The sequence below is a fragment of the Coregonus clupeaformis genome, chromosome 17 (assembly GCF_020615455.1).
Source record: "Coregonus clupeaformis isolate EN_2021a chromosome 17, ASM2061545v1, whole genome shotgun sequence".
NCBI classification, from domain to species: Eukaryota; Metazoa; Chordata; class Actinopteri; order Salmoniformes; family Salmonidae; genus Coregonus; species Coregonus clupeaformis.
The window spans coordinates 49225112-49251214 of NC_059208.1; the positions used below are offsets into that span (position 1 = coordinate 49225112).

The 26103-nt window shown below is 44.2% G+C and overlaps 4 protein-coding genes across 5 annotated transcripts; 2 read left to right on the forward strand and 2 right to left on the reverse strand.

Moving 5' to 3' along the window:
* Positions 1–1512: 1512 nt before the first annotated feature.
* On the forward strand, positions 1513–7033 carry mturn (maturin, neural progenitor differentiation regulator homolog (Xenopus)). Its single transcript, XM_041901966.2, has 3 exons — positions 1513–2055; positions 4953–5075; positions 5648–7033. The coding sequence occupies exons 1-3, from the start codon at positions 1885–1887 to the stop codon at positions 5753–5755; spliced, it is 402 nt and encodes a 133-aa protein (XP_041757900.1). The 5' UTR covers positions 1513–1884; the 3' UTR covers positions 5756–7033.
* Positions 7034–7452: 419 nt separating this feature from the next.
* On the forward strand, positions 7453–10156 carry LOC121585641 (E3 ubiquitin-protein ligase znrf2). Its single transcript, XM_041901965.2, has 5 exons — positions 7453–8258; positions 8483–8639; positions 9332–9427; positions 9550–9655; positions 9755–10156. The coding sequence occupies exons 1-5, from the start codon at positions 8091–8093 to the stop codon at positions 9810–9812; spliced, it is 585 nt and encodes a 194-aa protein (XP_041757899.1). The 5' UTR covers positions 7453–8090; the 3' UTR covers positions 9813–10156.
* A 2308-nt stretch (positions 10157–12464) lies between these two features.
* Positions 12465–14234, reverse strand: ggcta (gamma-glutamylcyclotransferase a). Of its 2 annotated transcripts, none has more exons than XM_041901962.2 (4): positions 13589–14234; positions 13036–13184; positions 12792–12924; positions 12465–12664 (listed from the first exon to the last, which is right to left on the reverse strand). In XM_041901962.2, exons 1-4 carry the CDS (start codon positions 13751–13753, stop codon positions 12539–12541), a joined length of 573 nt encoding a protein of 190 aa, XP_041757896.1. In that variant the 5' UTR covers positions 13754–14234; the 3' UTR covers positions 12465–12538. The 2 variants fall into 2 exon arrangements, with proteins under 2 accessions (XP_041757896.1, XP_041757897.1); XM_041901963.2 differs by having other exon boundaries at positions 13036–13181; positions 13589–14233.
* Positions 14235–15055: 821 nt separating this feature from the next.
* On the reverse strand, positions 15056–22048 carry LOC121586634 (small nuclear ribonucleoprotein Sm D1). The gene is made up of 4 exons (XM_041903517.2): positions 21905–22048; positions 21137–21213; positions 17085–17276; positions 15056–16126 (listed from the first exon to the last, which is right to left on the reverse strand). Exons 1-4 carry the CDS (start codon positions 21916–21918, stop codon positions 16050–16052), a joined length of 360 nt encoding a protein of 119 aa, XP_041759451.1. The 5' UTR covers positions 21919–22048; the 3' UTR covers positions 15056–16049.
* Positions 22049–26103: the final 4055 nt, after the last annotated feature.

A 26103-nucleotide genomic window follows, 5' to 3' on the forward strand; every position in this document is an offset into this window, starting at 1 on the left:
GTAACTAAGTAAAAATACTTGAAAGTACTAGTTAAGTAGTTTTTTGGGGTATCTGTACTTTACTTTACTATTTATATTTTTTACAACTTTTACTTTTACTTCGCTACATTCCTTAAGAAAAGTATGTACTTTTTACTGCATACATTTTCCATGACACCCAAAAGTCCTCGTTACATTTTGAATGCTTAGCAGGACAGGAAAATTCTCTAATACACACACTTATCAAGAGAACATCCATTTAACATTTTACATTTTAGTCATTTAGCAGACGCTCTTATCCAGAGCGACTTACAGTTAGTGAGTGAATACATTATTTATTTTATTTTATTTTTTCATACTGGCCCCTGTGGGAATCGAACCCACAAACCTGGCGTTGCAAACGCCATGCTCTACCAACTGAGCTACACGGGTCACACTGGTCATCCCTACTGCGTCTGATCTGGCGGACTCACTAAACACATGCTTCGTTTGTCAATGATGTCTGAGTGTTGGAGCATGCACATGGTTATCCTTAAAGTAAAAATGGTGCCATCTGGTTTACTTTAATATAACGAATTTTAAAATTATTTATTTTACTTTTGATTCTTAAGTATATTTTAGCAATTACACTTACTTTCGATACTGAAGTATATTTAAAACCAAATACTTTTAGACTTTTACTCAAGTAGGATTTTACTAGGTGACATTTACTTGAGTCATTTTCTATTAAGGTATCTTTAAGTATGACAATTGGGTACTTTTTCCACCACTGCTCATTGGAGTGTTGTCACATTGATTGATGTGGGGTCATACTTGGCTCATGCCAATCCCCCCCCCCACATACACACGCACACACAAACATGACGGATCACGATGTTCTTTCTACCGTGTGTACAGCATATAGAGTATAGTTTTCAGGGTGCCATATCTATGTGATCATCGTCTGAACGTGGTCCAGTGGTTCATTTCACCACAGGGACAATATAGATAGGGTGCTGCTGTCACCTAGCGGACCTCTGGACCTCTGTCAGGTAGCCTACACACGGTACAGTATTTATTTATGGTAGCCTAGACAGTACACACCCACATTATCTGCACTTTATGTAAGGTGTGTGAACTGAAAAGCCTGCCTCATTCATTCAGGATGAATGAATAAATAAACTTCAGTATAAAACATTGGTAAAGGAAGTTAGCCTAGTATCATTGCAATAAGTAGGCTAGGCCTAGGCTACAGCTTTTAGCCTAGGCCTACTTGTGATTACACTTACTATTATAAAAATATTATAGACAGTGCCTATATAATAAGATTAGGCCTATAGGCCTACTGCTCTATGTAGAATAACAATTTAAATAGGGAATACATCTGAAACGACACCCTTTTCCCATTTATAGCCTTGAACGTTAGTCTCTGGCTGCTTGTTGAGAACAAAACAATAATTTCGTATGTAGTCACGGAATTTATCGATGACAGCCCGGTGCCGCGTCTCAACCAGTCGTCATCGCGTTGAATCGTTAAGGGGCGTAACGTTCCAGAACGCGTGCGTAACGTATGTATGCGACCCAGAACGTCCTGCTCCCCGCTGATCTCATCGGTTAATGGACTAAAGAAAGGATGAGGGTTTGAGAAAACACATTTTCGTTACCGAATACCGTGAAGCCAGTGTAATGCGATAGTGAAAATATATTGTCTCTCTCGCCACGCGCATGGCGCGTTAGGGGAAACTGCAGGCTACAGCTGTCTGTCCGGTCAGCTGTTTTTATTTACCGAGAGACAGCAGCATCACTAGGAGGGCACGAGACCACAGACTAGTCTATACCGGCGCCCCGGACCCCCACAGACCAGACCGTCAGGACTAACGTAGAGGACAGAGAGAGGAGGCCAGAGAGAGAGAGAGAGAGAGGAGGATGGAGTTTAAACAGCTGGTGGAGGTGGCGGAGAAATGGTGTTCGTCGGTTCCGTTCGATCTGATCTTTGCGGAGGAGGATGATGAGAGAAGACTGGACTTCTACGTGGAACCGGGAATCTCCTTCTATGTCCTTTGTCCCGATAACATGACCGGAGGGACCGATAATTTCGTAAGTGTGTGTGTGCGTATGTATGTGTATGTGTTTGTGTATGCGTGTGTGTGGTTGCAGTGTTTTGGGGTTTGCTTTTCGGGTCCCCCCGGCGCAGTGTGTGTGTGTGTGTGTGTGCGTGCGCAACGGGAATGATGTCATTGCAGTTTGATTTGGTGCACCGGACTGGCGCGCATGTTGTTTTGGCCGCATTATATGCCGTGACTCGTTTTATCTGCAGACAGCTGTGATAAACCGCATTGAGCTGCTATGGGCATGCCGCCTGTCCTACGCATATAGACACAGGCCTGCAATAGCAGTGCTGTTGTTGTTTTGTTAGAGAAGCGTCCGCTGCTCTCTAGTCCCCACAGTTCGCCTGGCGCGGCGCCCGGCAGTAAATATATTATGTCAGCAGCCGCAGCGGTAGTGGGGCCTAGAAGGACTCATAGCCGTGCATCCCTCCATAGGGAACTGGCAGTAATACCTCATGTTGTATACATTTTCTATGTAAACATGTAATGCACATACAGAGTCACTCAGCTCCTGTATGATCCAGATGTGTTTTTTCATGTAGGCCTAATGCCATCCTCCTTTGGTCTCTCTAGTCTGGGAATGTTTACTGCACTAGGTCCCATCCTCCACATCCCCACCATCTCCGCCACTTTCTCTCCCTCCTTCTCTCTCCCTCTCTGATTCTCTCTCTCACTATCACTCCCTCACACACACACAAAATGTTTTGTTCTTCTATCCTCGTGGGGACCTAAAAAAGTAATCCATTCCGAATCCTATTTTCCCTAAAACCTAACCCTAAACCTTACCATAACCCTAACCTTAACCCTAAACCTAACCACTAACCCTAATTCTAACATTAACCCACACAGTGAATGCACCGGTCCCTCTCGGTCACAGGGGGACACCATTTAGGGTTGGCCAATCCCTGGAGAGCTCATGGGCGTGCCAAGGCTTTAGTTCAGGAGGCTAACATAGTCTTGTGGCACACGGATTCAAACCCCGGTCAGTTATACCTGTGTGATTCCCTCACGTCCATGTCCAGTATCTTGATGTTCAGTGTATGTGTATGTGTGTTTGCGTGCGCATGTATGTGTACGTATGGAACTACAGCAGTAGTTTTTCCAGTAATACTCCTACTTGATCTCCTGTCCTTGGAGGTGTGTGTTATCTCGCTCTCTAATCTCTGGGTTCTTCTTCTACTGGCTGTACTCTGACCTCATATAAAACTTAGTGTATCTACCCAACATCTACCATTTATATACACTACCAGTCAAAAGTTTTTTACACACCTACTCATTCAAGGATTTTTGTAGAATAACACATATGGAATCATGTAGTAACCAAAAAAGTGTTAAACAAATCAAAAATATAAATAGCCACCCTTTGCCTTGATGACGGCTTTGCACATTCTTGGCATTCTCTCAACCAGCTTCATGAGGTATTCACCTGGAATGCATTTCAATTAACAGGTGTGCCTTCTTAAAAGTTAATTTGTGGAATTTCTTTCCTTCTTAATGCGTTTGAGCCAATCAGTTGTGTTGTGACAAGGTAGGGGGGTATACAGAAGATAGCTCTATTTGGTAAAAGACCAAGTCCATATTATGGCAAGAACAGCTCAAATAAGCAAAGAGAAAAGACAGTCGATCATTACTTTAAGACATGAAGGTCAGTCAATACGGAACATTTCAAGAACTTTGAACGTTTCTTCAAGTGCAGTCGCAAAAACCATCAAGCACTATGATGAAACTGGCTCTCAAGAGGACCGCGACAGGAATGGAAGACCCAGAGTTACCTCTGCTGCAGGGGATAAGTTCATTAGAGTTACCAGCCTCAGAAATTGCAGCCCAAATAAATGCTTCACAGAGTTCAAGTCACAGACACATCTCAACATCAATTGTTCAGAAGGGACTGCGTGAATCAGGCCTTCATGTTCAAATTGCTGCAAAGAAACCACTACTAAAGGACACCAATAAGAAGAAGAGACCTGATTGGGCCCAGAAACATGAGCAATGGACATTAGACCGGTGAAAATGTGTCCTTTGGTCTGGAGTCCAAATTTTAGATTTTTGGTTCCAACCGCCGTGTCTTTGTGAGATGCGGTGTGGGTGAACGGATGATCTCCGCATGTGTAGTTCCCACCGTAAAGCATGGAGGAGGAGGTGTTATGGTGTGGGGGTGCTTTGCTGGTGACACTGTCTGTGATTTATTTAGAATTCAAGGCACACTTAACCAGCATGGGTACCACAGCATTCTGCAGCGATACGCCATCCCATCTGGTTTGGGCTTAGTGGGACTATCATTTGTTTTTCAACAGGACAATGACCCAACACACCTCCAGGCTGTGTAAGGGCTATTTTACCAAGAAGGAGAGTGATGGAGTGCTGCATCAGATGACCTGGTCTCCACAATCCACCGACCTCAACCCAATTGAGATGGTTTGGGATGAGTCGGACCGCAGAGTGAAGGAAAAGCAGCCAACAAGTGTTCAGCATATGTGGGAACTCCTTCAAGACTGCTGGAAAAGCATTCCAGGTCAAGCTGGTTGAGAGAATGCCAAAAGTGTGCAAAGCTGTCAAGGCAAAGAGTGGCTATTTGAAGAATCTCAAATCTCAAATATATTTTGATTTGTTTAACACTTTTTTGGTTACTACATGATTCCATATGTGTTATGTCATAGTTTTGATGTCTTCACTATTATTCTACAATGTAGGAAATAGTAAAAATAAAGAAAAATCCTTGAATGAGTAGGTTTTTCCAAACTTTTGACTGGTATTGTATACCTTTGACATTAGCACAGTAATACGGTAATAATGTGACAATGTGGCTATATGGGTTATGTTAATAACCTGTGTGTGTGTGTGTGTGTGTGTGTGTGTGTGTGTGTGTGTGTGTGTGTCCGTCTACAGCATGTATGGAGTGAGAGTGAGGACTGCCTGCCGTTCCTACAGCTAGCCCAGGACTACATCTCCTCCTGCGGGAAGAAAACTCTGCTAGAGGTCCTGGACAAAGTCTTCACTTCCTTTAGACCTGTAAGTAGCCTAACGCTATAAAATAAAACAACTAGGTGTTCTGTCGTAGCCGGCCGCGACCGGGAGACCCATGGGGCGGCGCACAATTTGCCCAGCGTCGTCCAGGGTAGGGGAGGGAATGGCCGGCAGGGATGTAGCTCAGTTGGTAGAGTAATAATAAATAATAATAATTGGTCATTTAGCAGACGCTCTTATCCAGAGCGACTTACAGGAGCAATTAGGGTTAAGTGCCTTGCTCAAGGGCACATCGACAGATTTTTCACCTAGTCGGCTCGGGGATTAGAACCAGCGACCTTTCGGTTACTGGCACAACGCTCTTAACCACTAAGCTACCTGCCGCCCCGGTAGAGCATGGCGTTTGCAACGCCAGGGTTGTGGGTTCAATTCCCACGGGGAGAAGAATGGAGAAGAAAAAAAAATGAGAAAAAAAATGTATGCACTCACTAACTGTAAGTCGCTCTGGATAAGAGCGTCTGCTAAATGACAAAAATTTAAAAAATTTAAATGTAACTACACTACTCCTAAAGAATATTACATAACATATAATATATAACATCTCTCTCTCTCTCTAGTTGCTGGGTCTACCAGACATAGATGATGAGACATTTGAGCAGTACCATGCAGGCGTGGAGGACGAACCAGAGCCGGACCACCAGCAGATGGGAGTCAGCCAGCAGTGATGCCTACAGAAGAGGTGTCCGGCTGGGCCACAATAACTACCCACGCCTCTGGTCTCATCCCCTGCATCAATACACAGGCCCAACGACCCTGTAGCGACTATACAAAGTCATAATGTATACTCAGATTCATAATGTACACAGACACACACACAAACACACAGGACAGCCTGCTGAAATGTACCATTGCGTTCTTTAACTTATCAAAAGCTTTGCTCTCCAGATATTGCACTCCTTCTAATGTCACAGACACACACACACACACACACGCACACACAGCCGTGCCATACAACATGATTATTATTAGCAATCACAACAGACAGTCATGCATACAGTAGGCTACAACATTACTATAGTTACTATTACTAACCACTACCATGCTGGTTCTAGGCTGATAAACACAACACTCTCCAACCCTGCTCAGCATCTCCACCTAAAGACAAACAATCAACTAGTCTAGCACCAACAACATACTCCCCTCCCTCCCTCCCCAGCCAGGCCACCAAGACGTAGCAGAGCACTGTCACTGTCAACCATGTAACACCTGACTGTAACCATCCACTGTACCACACAATGCTAGCCAAACCAGCACATTGTTGTGACCTTGTAACAATGTTAGCGGTGAAAGTAGAGGGAGGAATAGAGCAGAAATGTAATCCTATGGTAGAAACTGTCCCTTATGTACTGCTGTGAAGTTGGCCAAAAGCTGCTGTATCTGTGTGTTTATTTCATATTGCGTGCGTGTGTGTGTGTGTGTGTGTGTATTTGTGTGTGTTTTGTATGTGTGTCTGTCACCACCATCAGTGCACTGCTACGCTTTTACTATCCCCGCGGACCTCAAGGAGTAGGATGAAGTTGTGTCTAGACACTGATCCAAGGTAATTTTTCCCCCTTATTGGGATTGGGGAAAGTAAACTGTTCCTAGATCTGTTTCTACAGGCAACGTCTACCTGCAACGGTCTTCCACCTTACTAAACTAGGCCTACACTTCTTACTCTCTCTGAACATGGCAACTACAATACATGTAACTCTCTCTCCGAATGGTTTTAAGTCTTTACTTTGGCTTATGAACATTATTTTTTATTTACATTATTTAACTGAATATCTGTCATGCTAATGTGTGTTTTATGTTCTGTCCTCCAGTGTGTGTGAAGGTATTCTATTAAAAAAAAACGTGTGGAGGGAGCAGTGAGTCTGACTGGGTTTTTGATATGCAAATATAATGTACATATATATATTAAATATGACAATTCTATAACTGCCTGGCTTTTTCTAAACATCTGCTATGTCTATAGCGTAATCTGTGTCCATGCAACTGTTGCTGTTGTTCATGGGCTTGATGTCGCTTGACCTGACTCACACACACACACACACACATACACACACACACACATACACTCACACACACACACACACACACACACACACACACACACACACACACACACACACATACATACACACACATACATACACACACACACATACACACACACACACACACACACACACACACACACACACACACACACACACACAGGAGGAGGAAGGCATTAGGGCAATCTTTTTGCATGGGCTGGTGCCCCAGGTGGGTGGAGTTTCTACATTTTAGACCATTCCATTGGTCTTTAAGCTAAATCTCGACTCAACCGGGGGATCGGGCCATTCAAAACCAACTCGACCATTGATTGCTTCGCTCCTGTTAACAATCACAGTCAGCAGACTAGACTACAGCAGAGCAGATAGAGATCATAGTGATGCCGCTTTCGTTTCGACAGTCTGTCGTCGAGAAACATCGAGAAAGTGCATACATACTCACTAAAGTAGTAGGACCTACTGTCGCGGTGTAAGAGTTATTGTGCGGCAAACCGCCCATTATCATAGCGGATGGAATATTGGAATAATGCCGCGACGCACCAATAAACTTCGATATGGAGAATGAAGCGAGTTGGCAGTAAATTCTGTCCGTCGAGAATCAGTCCGTAATTATATTGGAGCTTACTTTTGACTTTTCAAACCACTTTTATTACTTTGGCTGTTCTCTTTGTTTTGGCTGTTAACCCAACTGCTGGACTGGACACTGTCATTCGCTCTCTGTCTCTCTTGTAACATCGAGTTTCAGCGTTTTTTCTAGGCTATTTATGGTTTATTTGAATAGTGACATGATATATACAATAAACAATTATCTGAAGCTTTGCACATTGTGTATGGCCATTTTCAACACCTGTCCCTGATGGACTTTTGAAAGGCTTCATGAGATTGAAGAGCACTTTCTAGGACTGTTCAGTTTTATAGACCTTATAGGACTTTGGGAAGTTAGAATAGGACAGGAGCCACCATGGGTGTCAGGCAGAGTAGCGCTGTGGCTCAGAGTCGAACCCGGGCGTATTCTAGCCCTGTTGAACCCTCTGAAAGCAGCACTACCCCAGAGTTCAGATACACAGCCGGGCCTGATGGCCCCCGAATTCACTACCTCGGAGGGACCCGACCCAGCTCCTACCACCAGGTGTGTGTAATGGAAGTGGTTTGGAACCATACTTGCATGATGAGTAACTGCCTGACACCTGAAGATTTGTGTTAGCTCCCCAAGCCAATGGCAAAGCTTTAGTTCAGGAGGCCAACACAGTGTTGTGGCAAACGGGTTAAAACCCTGGTCAGTTATGCCTGTGTGATTCACTCACGTCCATGTCCAGTATCTTGACATTCAGTGTGTGTGTGTGTGTCCACCAGACGGGGATGAGTATACCCCATGGTGGCCAGAGCAGATCTGAGGTGTTAAGTAGCAGTCTGGACCTGGCGGAGACAGACGGAGACGGGGAGAGAGGAGGAGAACACCGGCTGATGATTGGCTCTCTACCACTTCACCTGTCCCCTCACCTACTGGGAGGTAGGCTAAAGTGTGTGTGTGTGTTTTCCTGGTCCTGACTGTCTACATTAGGGTTTCCTGATGTGTGTTCCCGCCTGGATGCATGTTTTGGTTTTTGCGCTAGCATTACACAGCTGATTCAAATAATCCAAGCTTGATGATGAGTTGGTTATTTGAATCAGCTGTGTAGTGCTAGGGGAAAACCAAAACGTGCACCCAGAGGGGGCCCCAGGACCGAGTTTGGGAAACCCTGGTCTACATGATATCTTATTCCACAACAAGGAAACTGTGTGTTGTTCTAAACCCTGTCACAGGGAGAAAGCACATAGATGACAAATGTGCTTTCTCCCTGTGAAATACATTGTGGGGCGAGAGGAGCACATTTAGGCCACAGATAAGCACGTACTTCCTTCATGGCACGTGTCTCATACACACACACACAAACACACACACAAATATAGGTTTTGTACTGGAGAGTGAGTGTCTATCAGTCTGTAACTTATTAAACTTTTCTTAAGGAACCATGAATGTCATCATGATCATGAATTGACCTTTGGTCATTATGCAGAGACATGACCACAACATGGTTGACCTATTTATACACACACACACACACACACACAAACACACTCTAAGTTTGTGGCGAGACCGAAAAAAAGGGCTGGTTGGATGGAGTGTGTGTGTGCTGATATGTCCTGCTCTATTTTCCCAAGGCTTTCTCTGTCCTGTGTGCAGTACATTTGTGGCATCAGATGTGATGGAGATCCATCTGATCATGTGTCTCACCAAATCACGACTCCGCTACAACGGTGAGTGTGTGATTGTGTGTGTGTTAGTTTGCCTGTCTGGCCTGCTGGTTCAGGATGCCTTCTGATTGGCTAGCATGGTATGTCAGGATGGTGATGATTGATTTGTTTGTGTTGTGTCCCAGAGGACGTTCTGGCGAAAGATAGTGGGGAGTGTGCCATCTGTCTAGATGAGATGGAGCAGGGAGACACCATCTCTAGACTCCCCTGTCTCTGTATATATCACAAAGGGTAACTACACACACACACACCTACCTGACTACAGTAAGATGCTGTTACTTTACTCGTAGTCCCCCTCGCTCTCTCTCTCTCTCTCTCTCTTTCTCTCAGGTGTATAGATGAGTGGTTTGAGGTGAATCGTTCGTGTCCAGAGCACCCCTTGGACTAAGGGCTCAGATACCCACAGCATGTCTACCATCTATCTACTTCATCCACGTCGTCATGACATGCTGACCTATGAATCTACTTAATCTAGATCTACGTCTGACCTGCTGGTCTGTGAATCTACTTTACCTATATCTACGTCTGACCAGTGACACAAGCCTGTGAAGTTTAGCCTACTGTTTTGTAGGTCTGGGAATTGCCAGGAACCTCACGATACGAAATTATCACAATACTTACATGTCTTTTTTGGGGGGGTTGAGTCATTTAGCACAGTGGTTCCCGGGGGGGCGTGGGGGTCTCAGTCCGGCTTTAAACTTACTCTTGAAAGTTGTAATAGTAGAATGCACAAGGTGCAATTTCGAAATTGGGTAGTGCATCATCAGTTCCTCTTGTCATGTTAGTCATTGCATACAGTACCAGTCAAAGGTTTGGACACACCTACTCATTCAAGGGTTTTTCTTTATTTTTTACTATTTTCTACATTGTAGAATAATAGTAAAGACATCAAAAATATGAAATAACGCATATGGAACCAAAAAAAAGTTAAACAAATCAGAATATATTTCATATTTGAGATTCTTCAAATAGCCACCCTTTGCCTTGATGACAGCTTTGCACACTCTTGGCATTCTCTCAACCAGCTTCACCTGGAATGCTTTTCCAACAGTCTTGAAGGAGTTCCCACATATGCTGAGCACTTGTTGGCTGCTTTTCCTTCACTCTGCTGTCCGACTCATCCCAAACCATCTCAATTGGGTTGAGGTCGGGGGATTGTGGAGGCCAGGTCATCTGATGCAGCACTCCATCACTCTCCTTCTTGGTAAATATCCCTTACACAGCCTGGAGGTGTGTTGGGTCATTGTCCTGTTGAAAATCAAACGATAGTCCCACTAAGCCCAAACCAGATGGGATGGCATATCGCTGCAGAATGCTGTGGTAGCCATGCCGGTTAAGTATGCCTTGAATTCTAAATAAATCACAGACCGTGTCACCAGCAAAGCACCCCCACACCATAACACCTCCTCCTCCATGCTTTACGGTGGGAACTACACATGCGGAGATCATCCGTTCACCCAAACCGCGTCTCACAAAGACACGGCGGCTGGAACCAAAAATCTCCAATTTGGACTCCAGACCAAAGGACACATTTATACCAGCAATTCGAACATGAAGGCCTGATTCACACAGTCCCCTCTGAATAGTTGACGTTGAGAGGTGTCTGTGACTTGAACTCGGTGAAGCATTTATTTGGGCTGCCATTTCTGAGGCTGGTAACTAATGAACTTATCCTCTGCAGCAGAGGTAACTCTGGTTCTTCCATTCCTGTGGCAGTCCTCATGAGAGCCAGTTTCATCATAGCGCTTGATGGTTTTTGCGACTGCACTTGAAGAAACTTTCAAAGTTCTTGAAATGTTCCGTATTGACTGACCTTCATGTCTTAAAGCAATGATGGACTGTCATTTCTCTTTGCTTATTTGAGCTGTTCTTGCCATAATATGGCATAGACTTCAAGTGTGGAGAACGGGCCAGGACCCAGTTTTGGGTCTTCTGAGAGTGTTGGTGTGGGCGGACTGCTAAAACAGTTCTGGTGCCCGACAGCACAGTCGATGACGTGGCACGCAACCATTGGTTGAAGCATGCAACGTCTGAGCAGGGTAGTGATTGGTTGAAGCATGCAATGTCTGAGCAGGGTAGCGTGACCATCACCTCCAGCGACCTAATCCTCTCAGATCTACACCAGCTTAGTGGGTAGGGGTACATTTGGGATGGGGATGGGGGGGAGCATATGTTCATTGCTTTTGTATTACAGTATGTCAATGTAATAATGAGTTTGTTGATCATCAGCTGTACTGCTGCAGAGTGAGGGAATGGAGAAGATGTTAAGTGCTGTGACTGAAACATGCTGCTAATTTTGAGTCTCAATTACACACATTTATGTCAATTATGAAATCACATCTTCTGTTGACCTTCTGTTGATTCATTGCTTTTTTCTGTGGTTGTGTAAAATCAATTTAAAAAGGTAGCATACAGCAAAAAAAATGTACGTTTGATTTAAAACACCTTTTATTTACTCAAGCATCTTTGTGATATGTATATTTTGCACAAGTTTGTATTTGTTGAATTAAGTCAAAACTAAAGCACAAATCAACTCCAGAATCTGTACTGTGACACTATGGTGATAATTCTGTATATACATAGTTGTATGTTCAACGTCATTAATGACTACAAAATCACTTTGTTGAAAAGACAATTGTACCAGATACAGTTTAGGGAGCAGAGATCCTTCAGAGGTTTAAGAAACAATGACAACAATTTACATCAAATCAATTGATTTCAGAAGTAACTGATTTCATGCAGTATACGTCTATTAAATACATTACAATGTCTCCCATTTCTCCAAAGGCCCCATTGCATTTCAATTGAACCATTCGTCATCAAATCTCTCCAAAGCCACATCACATGCATATCAGTCTTTATGATGTCTGTCTGTGTGTTTGTCCGAAAAGGCACCCTATATAGTGCACTTCTTTTGACCAGAGCCCAATAGTGTGTCATTTCAGACGCACTCTGGCTTCGTTTACACAGGCAGCCCAATTCTGATATTTTTTCCACTAGTTGGTCTTTTGACCAATCACATCAGATCTTTTCACATCAAATATCTTTTCAGAGCTGATCTGATTGGTCAAAATACCAAATCAAAAGACCAATTAGTGGAAAAAAATATCAGAATTACTTAATGACCTGTGAGATCTGGTCCAGGATAGAAGGGCCGCTGTAGTTGTTGGTCTGAACCTCCTCTAGTCTCCTCACGTACTGCACTGGTAGACCGTTCTGCTGGGCTCCTAAACACACCACCTACACACACACATACACGTTATTTCCTTTCACTTGCTTGTACTGCTTGGAGGGGGGCAGGTTTGTGTGTGTACCGGTTTGTATTGTGGTGAGGGAAAACAGGCGTGTGTGTCCAATGTGTGTGTACCTGTTTGTATTGTGGCGAGGGGGGACAGGCGTGGAAGCGGTTCATCTGGTATGTTCTACAGAGTAGTGCCCCATCATCCGTCTCCACTGTCACCTCTAGGGGGAAGTACATACCCCTGTCCACCCCCTCCTGCCTACACGTACGCACACACACACACAAAATTGAGAGACGAGATGAAGTACAGGCTGGACCATAGAATGTACGTTGCCATCAGATGACTCACTGATGTGTGTGTGTGACTCACTGGTCCAGGCTGGCTAGGTGGTCGTTGCTCATCCGCCAGACCACCCCCCACACCTCTCCCCCCTCTTTCTGCTCGATGGTTGCTACTCCGCCATGCCAACGGTTGTCAATGTGCTCCCCCCACAGACCAAAGTTCAATGTGTAGTCCTGCTGGGGAGGTTTGGGGGAGGAGAGATGGGAAAGAGAAAGCTAGACCCTGTTAGAATACTATGACAATGCATTTTTGGATGTGTCACATAGCCTACTGTGTGACCCCAGTGACAGACACTTTTTTGCTGTGTAAGTGAGGACAATAGTATTCATTTTCTATTCGAGGTCATTCTATTCTTTATATAGACTGGAGGAAATTAATGTGCTCCATGTAATTCAACTCCTAGCGCCGAGAACCCTAGGGCGTAGAATTATAGCGTTATCATGCGGCCGGTTGGGCTATTGAATGCCATGAAAGAACGCTATGTTACTTGTTGGTTATCTCCTACTAGCTACATCAGAAGAGTCCGTAAAATCCAAACTAAACGTAGTTTGCCTACTGGGGGCGCTGCGGACCTGATTACCTTCAGTCGACCGGTGCAATGAAATATAGCCGAGGGGTTCGCCAGCTGGAGTCTCTCCTTCAACAAGTTGCTTCCAAAAGCAAAATACATGAAGTGATCTGCTGTTGCTGACATGTTAACTAAGCCAAACCTTGTGATAGGAGCCAAGTTACCAACCAGGTTCATACGAGAATGTCAGCCTTTAAATTATATAAAAAGATCACCGGTTAAAATAAAAGTGAAATAAATAGCGATATAATTAATCATGTACATGTTAGCTACAGCTCATCATTGCTCATACAGTCGGCTTTCTTCCGGGTACAGTGTGTCCGGCTCATCTCATTGGCTAGCAGGGGCTCAACCCGTTAAAGACACAGTGCATGATGAGTGTTCATGTGTACTGTAAAGACGTTCTTAAATATTGCGTACTTAATATCCGAGTCTAAATCGGTTGGTTTTGAGCAGTACTCAAAAAGACCGTCAAACTGAACAAAACAGTTTTAATGCATATATTTTTTTATTATCACTTAGCTAGTCATATGACATCCCTTTCTAACATGCCGACTAGACCCGCCGCCATCGCGCGCATGTTCATTTTGTCCATCCACAACAGACGCGATCAGGACACGCAGGTTGAAATATCAAAACAAACTCTGAACCAACTATATTAATTTGGGGACTAGTCGAAAAGCATTAAACATGAATGGCAATTTAGCTAGCTAGCTAATTTGTCCTGGGATATAAACATTGGGTTGTTATTTTACCTGAAATGCACAAGGTCCTCTACTCCGACAATTAATCCACACATAAAAGGGTTAATCTAGTTAGTTTCTAGTAATCTCTCCGCCTTCAGTCTTCTTCGAACTTTATATGGTGGTTGGCAACCAATTTTAAGGTGCATTACCACCACCAACTGGACTGGAGTGTGGACCTCAGTTCATATTTCAATCACCCACGTGGGTATATGCTCCTAAAAACCAATCAGAATATGGGAGAGGCGGGACTTGCAACACGTCAAGGGTCACAAATAGAACCAAGTTCTATTTTAGCGCCCGTACGCAGACGCTTGTTGACGCACACGAGCAGTTTGATGCAATTATTGTAAACGTGTGTGTAAATGTACGTTCCGCGAGCGGTGTGGTCAGCATGTGAGCCTCAAGCCACCGTTCATATTACACCTGTGATTTTTTTCAGAACAGTGCAACGTTTCCACATACAGTCGATCATAATATGACAGAGAATCATGTTATCACTGTAGTGTGTCGTTCCAAAAAACTCAGCCTGTGTTTAATTCAATCCCAAGGTGATCCTTTGACATTTTACAGTTTTTTTGTATACAATAATCGTTAAAGTTTTTCACATTTTACAATCATAATAGGCTAGATCATATAAATACAATTCAGCTTTCAGGTCAATACATGGGTTATTATTACATAACATGGTTTACAGATTTATGTGTCCATAGACGTTTTTGTAGGCCTTTTTTAAAAGTTGCATTTGTTTAAAAATAGTGTTTCAGGGGACAAAAAGTTGTTTTATAGTCCTAATACATCTTGTCTTCCAAATCATATTGTTCATCGTAATTCTTTAGTTGGTTTGACATCTTACCACACGGGGGCATTATTCACCTGTGGTCCTACTGCTGGGTTACCAGTGGTGGATATATGGTAAACGTGTTGATGCACAAACAACCAAATGTACATTTAATGTCGCTAAAACATTTATTTATAGGGTGAAAAATCCAGTCAGCCCACCAATAAATGCATAATACCTGATAGATGTTCAGTTAGCTACAGTTCTAACTAGTGATGAGCATTCCGAGTTCAGTGAGCTGGATCATGTGGCTCCATTCAGCAAAAAGAGCTGTTAATTTGGCTCCGAACCGGCTCTTCGTTCAGTAGTGCCTAAAGCCATGATTGTTTTGTGTGCAAATATCTAACGTAAAGCCTAAAAAGTTGCCTGCCATTAGGTCAGATCGTGATAGGCGTTCAAACTTTTATTTTATTTAATTGCACTGTAAAAATGCATGTGGACCAGAATGAGGCTCCCTCCTCACCATCTATTGTTCCTGCAGTGAGGAATTACTATCTTCAGAGAATGTTTTAAGAACTTATCTACAGATAATCGTTGTCTGGAGCTCAAAAAGCAGTAGTAACAGTATGCAAATCAGTGAGTCAAATGACAGCTCTTTCACATGTTCAACAAAAACATCTGTTCTAAAGAGAGGCGTTAGTTTGCAAACAACCAATCACTGCTAACAACTGGACCAACTACACATGCACAATTGCACATCAACCAAGGCAAGTATGACAATAAAGCACTCAAGACACTTCTCTGCCATGTGGAACATCTTTAACATACAAAATAAGAAACAAAAACCAGGCTCGGGATTCACAAAAGTTTCCTCCGAAAAATTACAACAAAACAAAGACGTTGCTGTACAAACAGTAGGACATGACTGACAGCCGTGTAGTCATGGCGATCATCTCCTGGGCCCTCCCCTGCCTCGGCCCCTCCCCCTGCCACGCCCTCTGCCTCTGCCCCTTCCACGCCCAGCCACTGGAGAGAGAAATGGAGGGAGGAGAGGGAAAGAGAAATGGAGGGAGGAGAGGGAGGGAGGAGAGGGAGATAACAGAATAATATTTTTTAGAGATGAGTTATGCACCACAAATACTTTGACTCTCCCATTCTTGTCCTCAGGTCTTGTTTGTCAAGCTCATTGTTGGGAGTCGTTTCTTACGGAACAGCGTTTGCCTAATATCAGGTTAGGCTGATTTGCTAGTTTTAATTTAGGTCTGATTAAGCAAATCTTCAAAGGTGATACCTCAGTCATCAGAAGCTAGGCATTATAAATGCTATGCAACTCACCCAACTAACTCAGACAGAACTACTGTGGCTTTATGAAACCTCTAACCAGTGTGGCTACGAAACAGTTCACAACCTCCAACTTTCAATATGGCTGCTGTGGCGTGCCACCCCACATTCTAGTACACGATTACTCAACCTAGTCACAACTTTACAAAACGAGTAGTTCAATAGACTGCTGGTATTTGCTCATGGTCCTGAACAGCTATAGTGTGTTTTAGTTCCAGCCAAGCGATAGAACATCTCACTGAATTCATCAAAAAGTATTTGGCTAGCCAACTCTGCTATGTTGGTTCTGGGCTGGCACAAAAGCCTACACACCCTACAGCTCTCCAGGATCAGGAGTGAACAGCACTGATCTAGGCAGCCTTAGGTTGAATCTCAAAAGTATTTCCTCGATTCATAGCGTCCTCTCGCATTGCCTCCTCAAAATGCCAGAGGGAAGAGGAGAGCATTGGAAAATAACCTCTGATATTCGACTGATATGCTAACCAGCCCCACACCCTCATCCCCCTATCCTATCTTCATAGTGTACTCACCAGCCGCTCTCTTCTTGGACTTGACTTTGGGTTATGTCCATCTCCCTCCCCACCATCTCTCTATGTCCATCCCTTGCTCTCAGTCCCCATCCCGCTCTCCCCTGTGTACTCACCAGCTTCTCTCTTCTTGGACTTGACTTTGGGTTCTATGTCGACCAGCAGGGTGTCCAGCGGCAGGCTGTCCGGCAGGATGAAGTATCTGATGTTGTTCCCACGGATACTGAGGCTCTCCAGCTGGGTGGGCTCACGGTTCTTCAGAGTCATCTTCACCGCCTTCAGGTGAGTGTTCATACTCACATCCACACCTGGGACACACAGTTAATGACCATTGTTAATATTCAATGCAACATTTACTACAGCTCAGCATTCAACACCATAGTGCCCTCAAAGCTCATCACTAAGCTAAGGATCCTGGGACTAAACACCTCCCTCTGCAACTGGATCCTGGATCCTGGACTTCCTGACGGGCCGCCCCCAGGTGGTAAGGGTAGGTAACAACACATCTGCCACACTGATCCTCAACACGGGGGCCCCTCAGGGGTGCGTGCTCAGTCCCCTCCTGTACTCTCTGTTCACCCATGACTGCATGGCCAGGCACGACTCCAACACCATCATTAAGTTTGCCGACGACACAACAGTGGTAGGCCTGATCACCGACAACGATGAGACAGCCTATAGGGAGGAGGTCAGAGATCTGGCCGTGTGGTGCCAGGACAACAACCTCTCCCTCAACGTGACCAAGACAAAGGAGATGATTGTGGACTACAGGAAAAAAAAAGAGGACTGAGCACGCCCCCATTCTCATCGACGGGGCTGTAGTAGAACAGGTTGAGAGCTTCAAGTTCCTTGGTGTCCACATCACCAACGAACTATCATGGTCCAAACACACCAAGACAGTCGTGAAGAGGGCACGACAAAGCCTATTCCCCCTCAGGAGACTAAAAAGATTTGGCATGGGTCCTCAGATCCTCAAAAAAATTCTACAGCTGCACCATCGAGAGCATCCTGACTGGTTGCATCACCGCCTGGTATGGCAACTGCTTGGCCTCTGACCGCAAGGCACTACAGAGGGTAGTGCGTACGGCCCAGTACATCACAGGGGCAAAGCTCCCTGCCATCCAGGACCTCTATACCAGGCGGTGTCAGAGGAAGGCCCTCAAAATTGTCAAAGACTCCAGTCACCCTAGTCATAGACTGTTCTCTCTGCTACCGCACGGCAAGCGGTACCGGAGTGCCAAGTCTAGGTCCAAAAGACTTCTCAACAGCTTCTACCCCCAAGCCATAAGACTCCTGAACAGCTAATCATGGCTACCCGGACTATTTGCACTGCCCCCCACCCCATACTTTTTACGCTGCTGCTACTCTGTTAAGTATTTATGCATAGTCACTTTAACTCTACCCACATGTACATATTACCTCAACTACCTCAACTAGCCGGTGCCCCCGCACATTGACTATGCAACGGTACCCCCCTGTATATATAGCCTCCCTACTGTCACTTTATTCTATTGTATATATAGCCTCCCCTACTGTCACTTTATTTTTACTTCTGCTCTTTTTTCTCAACACTTTTTTGTTGTTGTTTTATTCTTACTTTTTTGTTTAAAATAAATGCACTGTTGGTTAAGGGCTGTAAGTAAGCATTTCACTGTAATGTCTGCACCTGTTGTATTCGGCGCATGTGACCAATAAAATTTGATTTGATTTGATTTACATTATCCCACCCCTGGTTAGCCACTATTGGCTTAAAAAGCCAAACCTAACAATATCTGCCAATTAATTTCCAGCAATATTGTCCATCTGTCTGTGTGGTGTGATACCAGTCTTGTGGGTTGACAGAAATACTTTCTCCAAAACCTTCTCAATTAAATGTTAACTCCAAAGTAGGCTTACCTGGCAGAAGTATATCATGAGGAAGTATATCATTTGTATCTATTATTTGCAAACTTTGCCATGAAATCAGCAGCAACAGTACAGAACCATCACTAGACGGCACATTCCTCACTCCTAGATGTGCAATTAAGAAATGGCCAGATGTGCAGTTAAAGGGAAATTACAAAAAAAAATCTAAATGTGTTAGTTTTCTTCCAGACCAAAATTAAATACATAAATAAATAAAAAGGTATTTGATGTGATTTAAGCATTGGCATGACTCAGAACATCCAATTGCATTGTTACTCTACGAACAATTGTTATTTTGAGAGTGAAAAACAAAAAGAATAAAACCAGGAAAAATAAAAACTGAGAAAGATAATTGGGGGGGGTTCACAGATTTTATAGGGCCCACTTAGAGTTGTTTATTAACCATTATTTTACCAGGTATATTGGCAGAAAACAGTGCACTACTTTCTCTTTCACACTAAGGACCTGGGGAAGAGTTGCAGGGGAGAGGAGAAGAATGTGCCTACTTAATGGCTAGGGAAAAGATTTAGCAGCATGTGACATGCCAGAAAAGGCTGGAGATCCCTGGTTTAGACTGTGCCTGCTACAACACCCTATACTTGACTTTGTCTTTCTTTATACACTGCTCAAACAAATAAAGGGAACACTTAAACAACACATCCTAGATCTGAATGAATGAAATCATCTTATTAAATACTTTTTTCTTTACATAGTTGAATGTGCTGACAACAAAATCACACAAATTATCAATGGAAATCAAATGTATCAACCCATGGAGGTCTGGATTTGGAGTCACCCTCAAAATTAAAGTGGAAAACCACACTACAGGCTGATCCAACTTTGATGTAATGTCCTTCAAACAAGTCAAAATGAGGCACAGTAGTGTGTGTGGCCTCCACGTGCCTGTATGACCTCCCTACAACGCCTGGGCATGCTCCTGATGAGGTGGCGGATGGTCTCCTGAGGGATCTCCTCCCAGACCTGGACTAAAGCATCCGCCAACTCCTGGACAGTCTGTGGTGCAACGTGGCGTTGGTGGATGGAGCGAGACATGATGTCCCAGGTGTGCTCAATTGGATTCAGGTCTGGGGAACGGGCGGGCCAGTCCATAGCATCAATGCCTTCCTCTTGCAGGAACTGCTGACACACTCCAGCCACATGAGGTCTAGCATTGTCTTGCATTAGGAGGAACCCAGGGCCAACCGCACCAGCATATGGTCTCACAAGGGGTCTGAGGATCTCATCTCGGTACCTAATGGCAGTCAGGCTACCTCTGGCGAGCACATGGAGGGCTGTGCGGACCCCCAAAGAAATGCCACCCCCCACCATGACTGACCCACCGCCAAACCGGTCATGCTGGAGGATGTTGCAGGCAGCAGAACGTTCTCCACGGCGTCTCCAAACTCTGTCACGTCTGTCACATGTGCTCAGTGTGAACCTGCTTTAATCTGTGAAGAGCACAGGGCGCCAGTGGCGAATTTGCCAATCTTGGTGTTCTCTGGCAAATGCCAAAACGTCCTGCACGGTGTTGGGCTGTAAGCACAACCCCCACCTGTGGACGTCGGGCCCTCATACCACCCTCATGGAGTCCGTTTCTGACCGTTTGAGCAGACACATGCACATTTGTGGCCTGCTGGAGGTCATTTTGCAGTGCTCCTCCTTGCACAAAGGCGGAGATAGCGGTCCTGCTGCTGGGTTGTTGCCCTCCTACGGCCTCCTCCACGTCTCCTGATGTACTGGCCTGTCTCCTGGTAGCGCCTCCATGCTCTGGACACTATGCTGACAGACACAGCCAACCTTCTTGCCACAGCTCGCATTGATGTGCCATCCTGGATGAGCTGCACTCCCTGAGCCACTTGTGTGGGTTGTAGACTCCGTCTCATGCTACCACTAGAGTGAAAGCACCGCCAGCATTCAAAAGTGACCAAAACATCAGCCAGGAAGCATAGGAACTGAGAAGTGGTCTGTGGTCACCACCTGCAGAACCACTTCTTTATTGGGGGTGTCTTGCTAATTGCCTATAATTTCCACCTGTTGTCTATTCCATTTGCACAACAGCATGTGAAATGTATTGTCAATCAGTGTTGCTTCCTAAGTGGACAGTTTGATTTCACAGAAGTGTGATTGACTTGGAGTTACATTGTGTTGTTTAAGTGTTCCATTATTTTTTTTTGAGCAGTGTATTTGGAGGCATCTTAATAATCCTCCTCCTAAGTGAAGGTGTAGCCATTATTCAGCCAGACAGAGGAGGCAGGGTCTATACCTGTGATAGTTCCATGGACCTGGGTTCCATTCTTCAGCTCTATTGTCACAGTCTCGTGGCTGAGTTTCATCAAAAAGCTACAGGAGGAGAAAGGTCATGGGTATTAGAGGCAATGTTATAAGAAATTGTGTTTATTAAGTCTGTGAATACATACTAGCTTTCTAGTCAGCCGCGTCTTCAAGGCCCTGTAAACAATCTCGACACAGACGACTTCATTAGACAATGGGGCGGTAACTAGTAAGAACTACCTAGTTTGAGGTGTGCAATGTCCAAAACAAACTAAAATGACAAACACAAACCTGAAGACTTGTCATGGAGGCTGAATTTAGACAAGAGCACAAAATTGTTTTGAACCATTGGTTGTTGTGGGTAATCTGCCAGGGCCCTGCCTGCACACTGAAGTGGTTTATTAACTAAAAGCAAGTTAGCATATCGGTGGCTAGTAAATAAGTGGTGCATACAAAGTAACTAGTTAACGTTAGTTCTCAGCGGCAGATATGTAATTAATCGATGTTTATGGTGTATTTCCACGGCTAGAGGTCCGTTCATTAACGTTATAGAAAGCAAAGAATAACTTAGTTAACTAGTCACTTCTGCACGTCGCTCATTCATTCATTCATTCATTCATTTCAGCTAGCTGCTTCCCGCCTCAGAATTTAGCGAACAGCTCGCACTCCAAATCTAAATCCATCCTGCGACTCAAAATCCATATTTTTCACCTTTAATCGAAGCATAAGACTAAAGATGATTTTTTAAAAATATTCTTACCGTACGAGTTTCATGTTGGTGATGGATTGCAGAGACAAAACCTCCACCAAAGACAAAAAAATTACAGCCTACGAGTGCACAGGCCGCTGTGTATAAAATACGTTTTCGTCGCAGGAACACCGGCGTCATAAAAACACGCTACAGAACCAGGAAACGCAAAAAGAAAACATCACGAACGCTCTTCTTCTTCTGTGGATTTTATATGGCAGTTGGCAACCAACTTTAAGGTGCATTACCACCACCAACTGGACTGGAGTGTGGACCAGAGACAGTGAAGGTCTAAATCCTACCCAATAATCTCGTCTCCCTAAGGAAATGAAATACAAAGTTAAATACTACATCCCCTGAAGATTTCCCCAGCAGTCCACTGAAATACAACATGTTTCACTGTCTCCATCTCCTCCTGACAATGATCACACCTCCCAGTCGGATGTACTATTTACATTTACATAATTTAACAGACGCTCTTATCCAGAGGGACTTACAAATTGGTGCATTCAATTTATGATAGCCAGTGGGACAACCACTTTTTTGTATTTATTTTTTATGGGGGGGTGGGGGAGGGAGGGGTAGAAGGATTACTTTTATACTATTCCAGGTATTCCTTAAAGAGGTAGGGTTTCAAGTGTCTCCGGAAGGTGGTCAGTGACTCCACTGTCCTGGCGTCGTGGGGGAGCTTGTTCCACCATTGGGGTGCCAGAGCAGCGAATAGCTTTGACTGGGCTGAGCGGGAACTGTGCTTCCGTAGAGGTAGGGGGGCTAGCAGGCCAGAGGTGGATGAACGTAGTGCCCTCGTTTGGGTGTAGGGTCTGATCAGAGCCTGAAGATAAGGAGGTGCCGTTCCCCTCACAGCTCCGTAGGCAAGCACCATGGTCTTGTAATAGATGCGAGCCTCAACTGGAAGCCAGTGGAGTGTGCGGAGGAGCGGGGTGACATGAGAGAACTTGGGAAGGTTGAACACCAGACGGGCTGCAGTGTTCTGGATAAGTTGTAGGGGTTTAATGGCACAGGCAGGGAGCCCAGCCAACAGCGAGTTGCAGTAATCCAGACGGGAGATGACAAGTGCCTGGATTAGGACCTGTGCCGCTTTCTGTGTAAGGTAGGGTCGTACTCTGCGAATGTTGTAGAGCATGAACCTACAGGATCGGGTCACCGCTTTGATGTTAGCGGAGAACGACAAGGTGTTGTCCAGGGTCACGCCAAGGTTCTTTGCACTCTGGGAGGAGGACACAATGGAGTTGTCAACCGTGATGGCGAGATCATGGAGCGGGCAGTCCTTCTCCGGGAGGAAGAGCAGCTCCGTCTTGCCAAGGTTCAGCTTGTGTGTCCCAGTCTCAGCCTTGTGACTACACTTTCCTCCCTTCTCTCGGCCTGAGGACCTCCCTGCCCCCACCTTTTCCTGGATCTTATACAGGTGTCTTTCCTTGCTCTCCCTATTCCAAAACTCTTGCCACATATTTTTAACCACTGTTCTTATTAATCCCTTGGCTTCTGCTTTACTGATTGACAATTCTATCTCAACAATAGGATGTTTAAGAGCCTGCTTGGCAATAATATCCACTTCCTCATTCCCCTCTACTCCCACATGAGCTGGTACCCAGAGGAAGATAACAAATATCCCCATCTGTTTCACCCTATACAAGCACTGCAAAACCTCCTACAATACATCCTGTCTGCTCTGAGACACGACTACAGAGCAGATGACTACCCTGTCTGGCCTTACCTCCTCCACCCACTCTGCAGCCAATAGTATGGCCAACAACTCCATTGTGTAAACAGATAAATGATCCGTTGCTCTTTTCGTCACTGCCCCCTTAAACTCAGGAACACTAAATGCTGCTCCTGTCCTCCCTGTTTTAGGGTCCTTAGACCCATCTGTGAATATATTCAAGAAAGCATAGTATTGTGTTCTTAAATGTTCACTTACAACTGAATCTACTCCTTCCTCAATATCTCTTACCCTCTCAAGCAACCCTAGAACATCAGTGATCAACCAAAGATAAAAAATAAAAATACAAGTTATAGAAATCTTTGGAACAACATTGCCCTCTAGTGTTTGATAGAAAATCACAGAAATGCAAGACAGTAAAGATTCAGTTGATGTATGGTGAGACCCTTTGACAGAAGTACTAGCATTCCTTTGTTAATGAGCGATTGTGTTGGTGCACCTTCCTTTATCGATAATGTTGTTTGATGAGGTTGTCCAACTCCCTTGTTGATTTTTTTTTTACTGTAGCATAGTGACAAAATATGTAGTCAATATCATTGAAAGAAAAGCAAACTGAAAGAAATGTTGTTGTTTTTTTGTATCTTTTTTTTATTGAGAGTAAACTTTTTACTAATACTTTCACTCCTTGGCCACATATCGAACGTCACTGTCTTTAATATGGACTGGGAATGTATCAAGTATCACCTATGAAAGTGCAAATAACATCAAGGTTTATGGTTGCCAGGGTACAGTAATATAAAAATCAGATGCCTGGGTTACAAAATATGACACAGCCACCTGCCTTGAAACTTTAAATTAAGTACCAAGAAAATACAAAACAAAGAAAATGAAAAAATGAAATAAAAACCTTAGTGTGAACAAAATTGGGCTAAATAAACAATTATCTTAACTTAAAACAGTGGTGTTGTACAAAAGAAATAGACTCCAAATCCAGACTCCAGTGTTCCATTTCATGTTTTGTATGATCAGATCTGTCACATCACACCCTACTATAAACTAGTGCACTACTCCAGATGGTTGCACACTACACCCTACACCCTATACCCAACAGTTAAGTTAAACCATGGTTGCATTTCTAAATGTTATTCTAAATCCAATGACTACTTTTATTAAGTAGCTTATTACAATTAAATAAGATAAATATATATTATAAACTCTTGTAGACTGCAAATTAATCTCTATAAAGTTGACTATATTATAATCATCCTACCAGTGCTAACCATCTCTATAACACCAACACAAGAAAAATAACAGCCTCCTGTCCTGTACCTAGTAAAAGAGATGGGGCTGTATGTATTAAGCATCTCAGAGTAGGAATACTGATCTAGGATCAATTGAGCCTTTTAGATCATAATGAATAAGATTAAATAGACAGGGGGGACCTGGTCCTAGATCAGCACCCCTACTCGTGAGACACTTGATACATATGGCTACAGACCACAGCTGCTTCCAAAAACACATCTTATCTCAAGAGGAAAGGAAACCAAGTGAAAAACACCCAAACCAACCTATAGTAGTAATAATAATCATAATATTCTTCGCACGTTGGTTGAGGTTCCTTATGAAAAAAGGGGATTGTCAATAAAAAAGAGGCACACTGATCAACTCAGCCGTGGACTGTTTCTAAAGAGTAGCCATGTCACAGTCCCTCTCTCTCTCGCTCTCTCTCTCATAGAGTTTTGATCTGGATAAATAAAGGTTGAATAAAAACTAAAACAACTCGCCCTGGTCTTAGGCTTATGCTGAGGCGACCACATACAGTCAGTCCATCAGTAGTGGAATGGATATGGAAGATAAAATCATTAAAATCACTCATATTTGATTGTATTTAAACACATCTCATCTGCTCTGATCAACTCAAGTCACTGCATGACCTGATCAGACCTGGGTCACATGACCTGATCAGACCAGGTTCACATGACCTGATCAGACCTGGGTCACATGACCTGATCAGACCTGGGTCAAATATACTAATTAGCTTTCTGTGCCCAGCAAGCTAAATCAAGTGGACACCCCATGTTTAATGTCAGACGTTTCTCCTATTCTTTCCTCTAAGTGCTTTTCATCCCCAAATCTTTCCTTTCTCTGATAATGCTGTTAATCACTCGCTCATCTTCTCTTCCTCTCTTTTCTCTCTCGCTGCTCTCTCCTTCTCAGCTTTTCTCTCCCGCATCTCTGTCACTGCTACTTATCATTATCTCGCTGCCACTCTCCTCCTCTCTTCCTCCCGCTCTCTGTCATCTGTCCGTCTGTTGTCACATCAAGTGAACTTGCTCTTCCCACTCCGTGCGTGATTGGTCCTCCACTACCCTGGGGGTGGGGCTTGAGTCTGTCTCAGTAGGAGTGAGGTTGTCATCTCCACAGTGTGTGTGTGAGTGTGTGTGTGTGTCCACTGCGTCCTGCGACAGGTCCGACACAAACCCCGTGACCACACACTCCACACACACCTCACCCTCACAACACTCCAGAT

Excerpts from the sequence above, each read along its gene's own strand:
- ggcta (XM_041901962.2), bottom strand. The coding sequence starts at position 13,753 with ATGAACCTGGTTGGTAACTTGGCTCCTATCACAAGGTTTGGCTTAGTT. Across the intron at positions 13,185-13,588 it reads ATTGCACCGGTCGACTGAAG|CAGGACTACACATTGAACTT; the intron begins GTAATCAGGTCC and ends AAACCTCCCCAG. Across the intron at positions 12,925-13,035 it reads CACCTAGCCAGCCTGGACCA|GCAGGAGGGGGTGGACAGGG; the intron begins GTGAGTCACACA and ends GCGTACGTGTAG.
- LOC121585641 (XM_041901965.2), top strand. The coding sequence starts at position 8,091 with ATGGGTGTCAGGCAGAGTAGCGCTGTGGCTCAGAGTCGAACCCGGGCG. Across the intron at positions 9,428-9,549 it reads ATCACGACTCCGCTACAACG|AGGACGTTCTGGCGAAAGAT; the intron begins GTGAGTGTGTGA and ends GTTGTGTCCCAG. Across the intron at positions 9,656-9,754 it reads CTCTGTATATATCACAAAGG|GTGTATAGATGAGTGGTTTG; the intron begins GTAACTACACAC and ends TCTTTCTCTCAG.
- mturn (XM_041901966.2), top strand. The coding sequence starts at position 1,885 with ATGGAGTTTAAACAGCTGGTGGAGGTGGCGGAGAAATGGTGTTCGTCG. Across the intron at positions 2,056-4,952 it reads CCGGAGGGACCGATAATTTC|CATGTATGGAGTGAGAGTGA; the intron begins GTAAGTGTGTGT and ends GTCCGTCTACAG. Across the intron at positions 5,076-5,647 it reads TCTTCACTTCCTTTAGACCT|TTGCTGGGTCTACCAGACAT; the intron begins GTAAGTAGCCTA and ends CTCTCTCTCTAG.
- LOC121586634 (XM_041903517.2), bottom strand. Across the intron at positions 17,277-21,136 it reads GGTCCATGGAACTATCACAG|GTGTGGATGTGAGTATGAAC; the intron begins GTATAGACCCTG and ends TGTGTGTCCCAG. Across the intron at positions 16,127-17,084 it reads GTCCAAGAAGAGAGAAGCTG|TGGCTGGGCGTGGAAGGGGC; the intron begins GTGAGTACACAG and ends TTCTCTCTCCAG.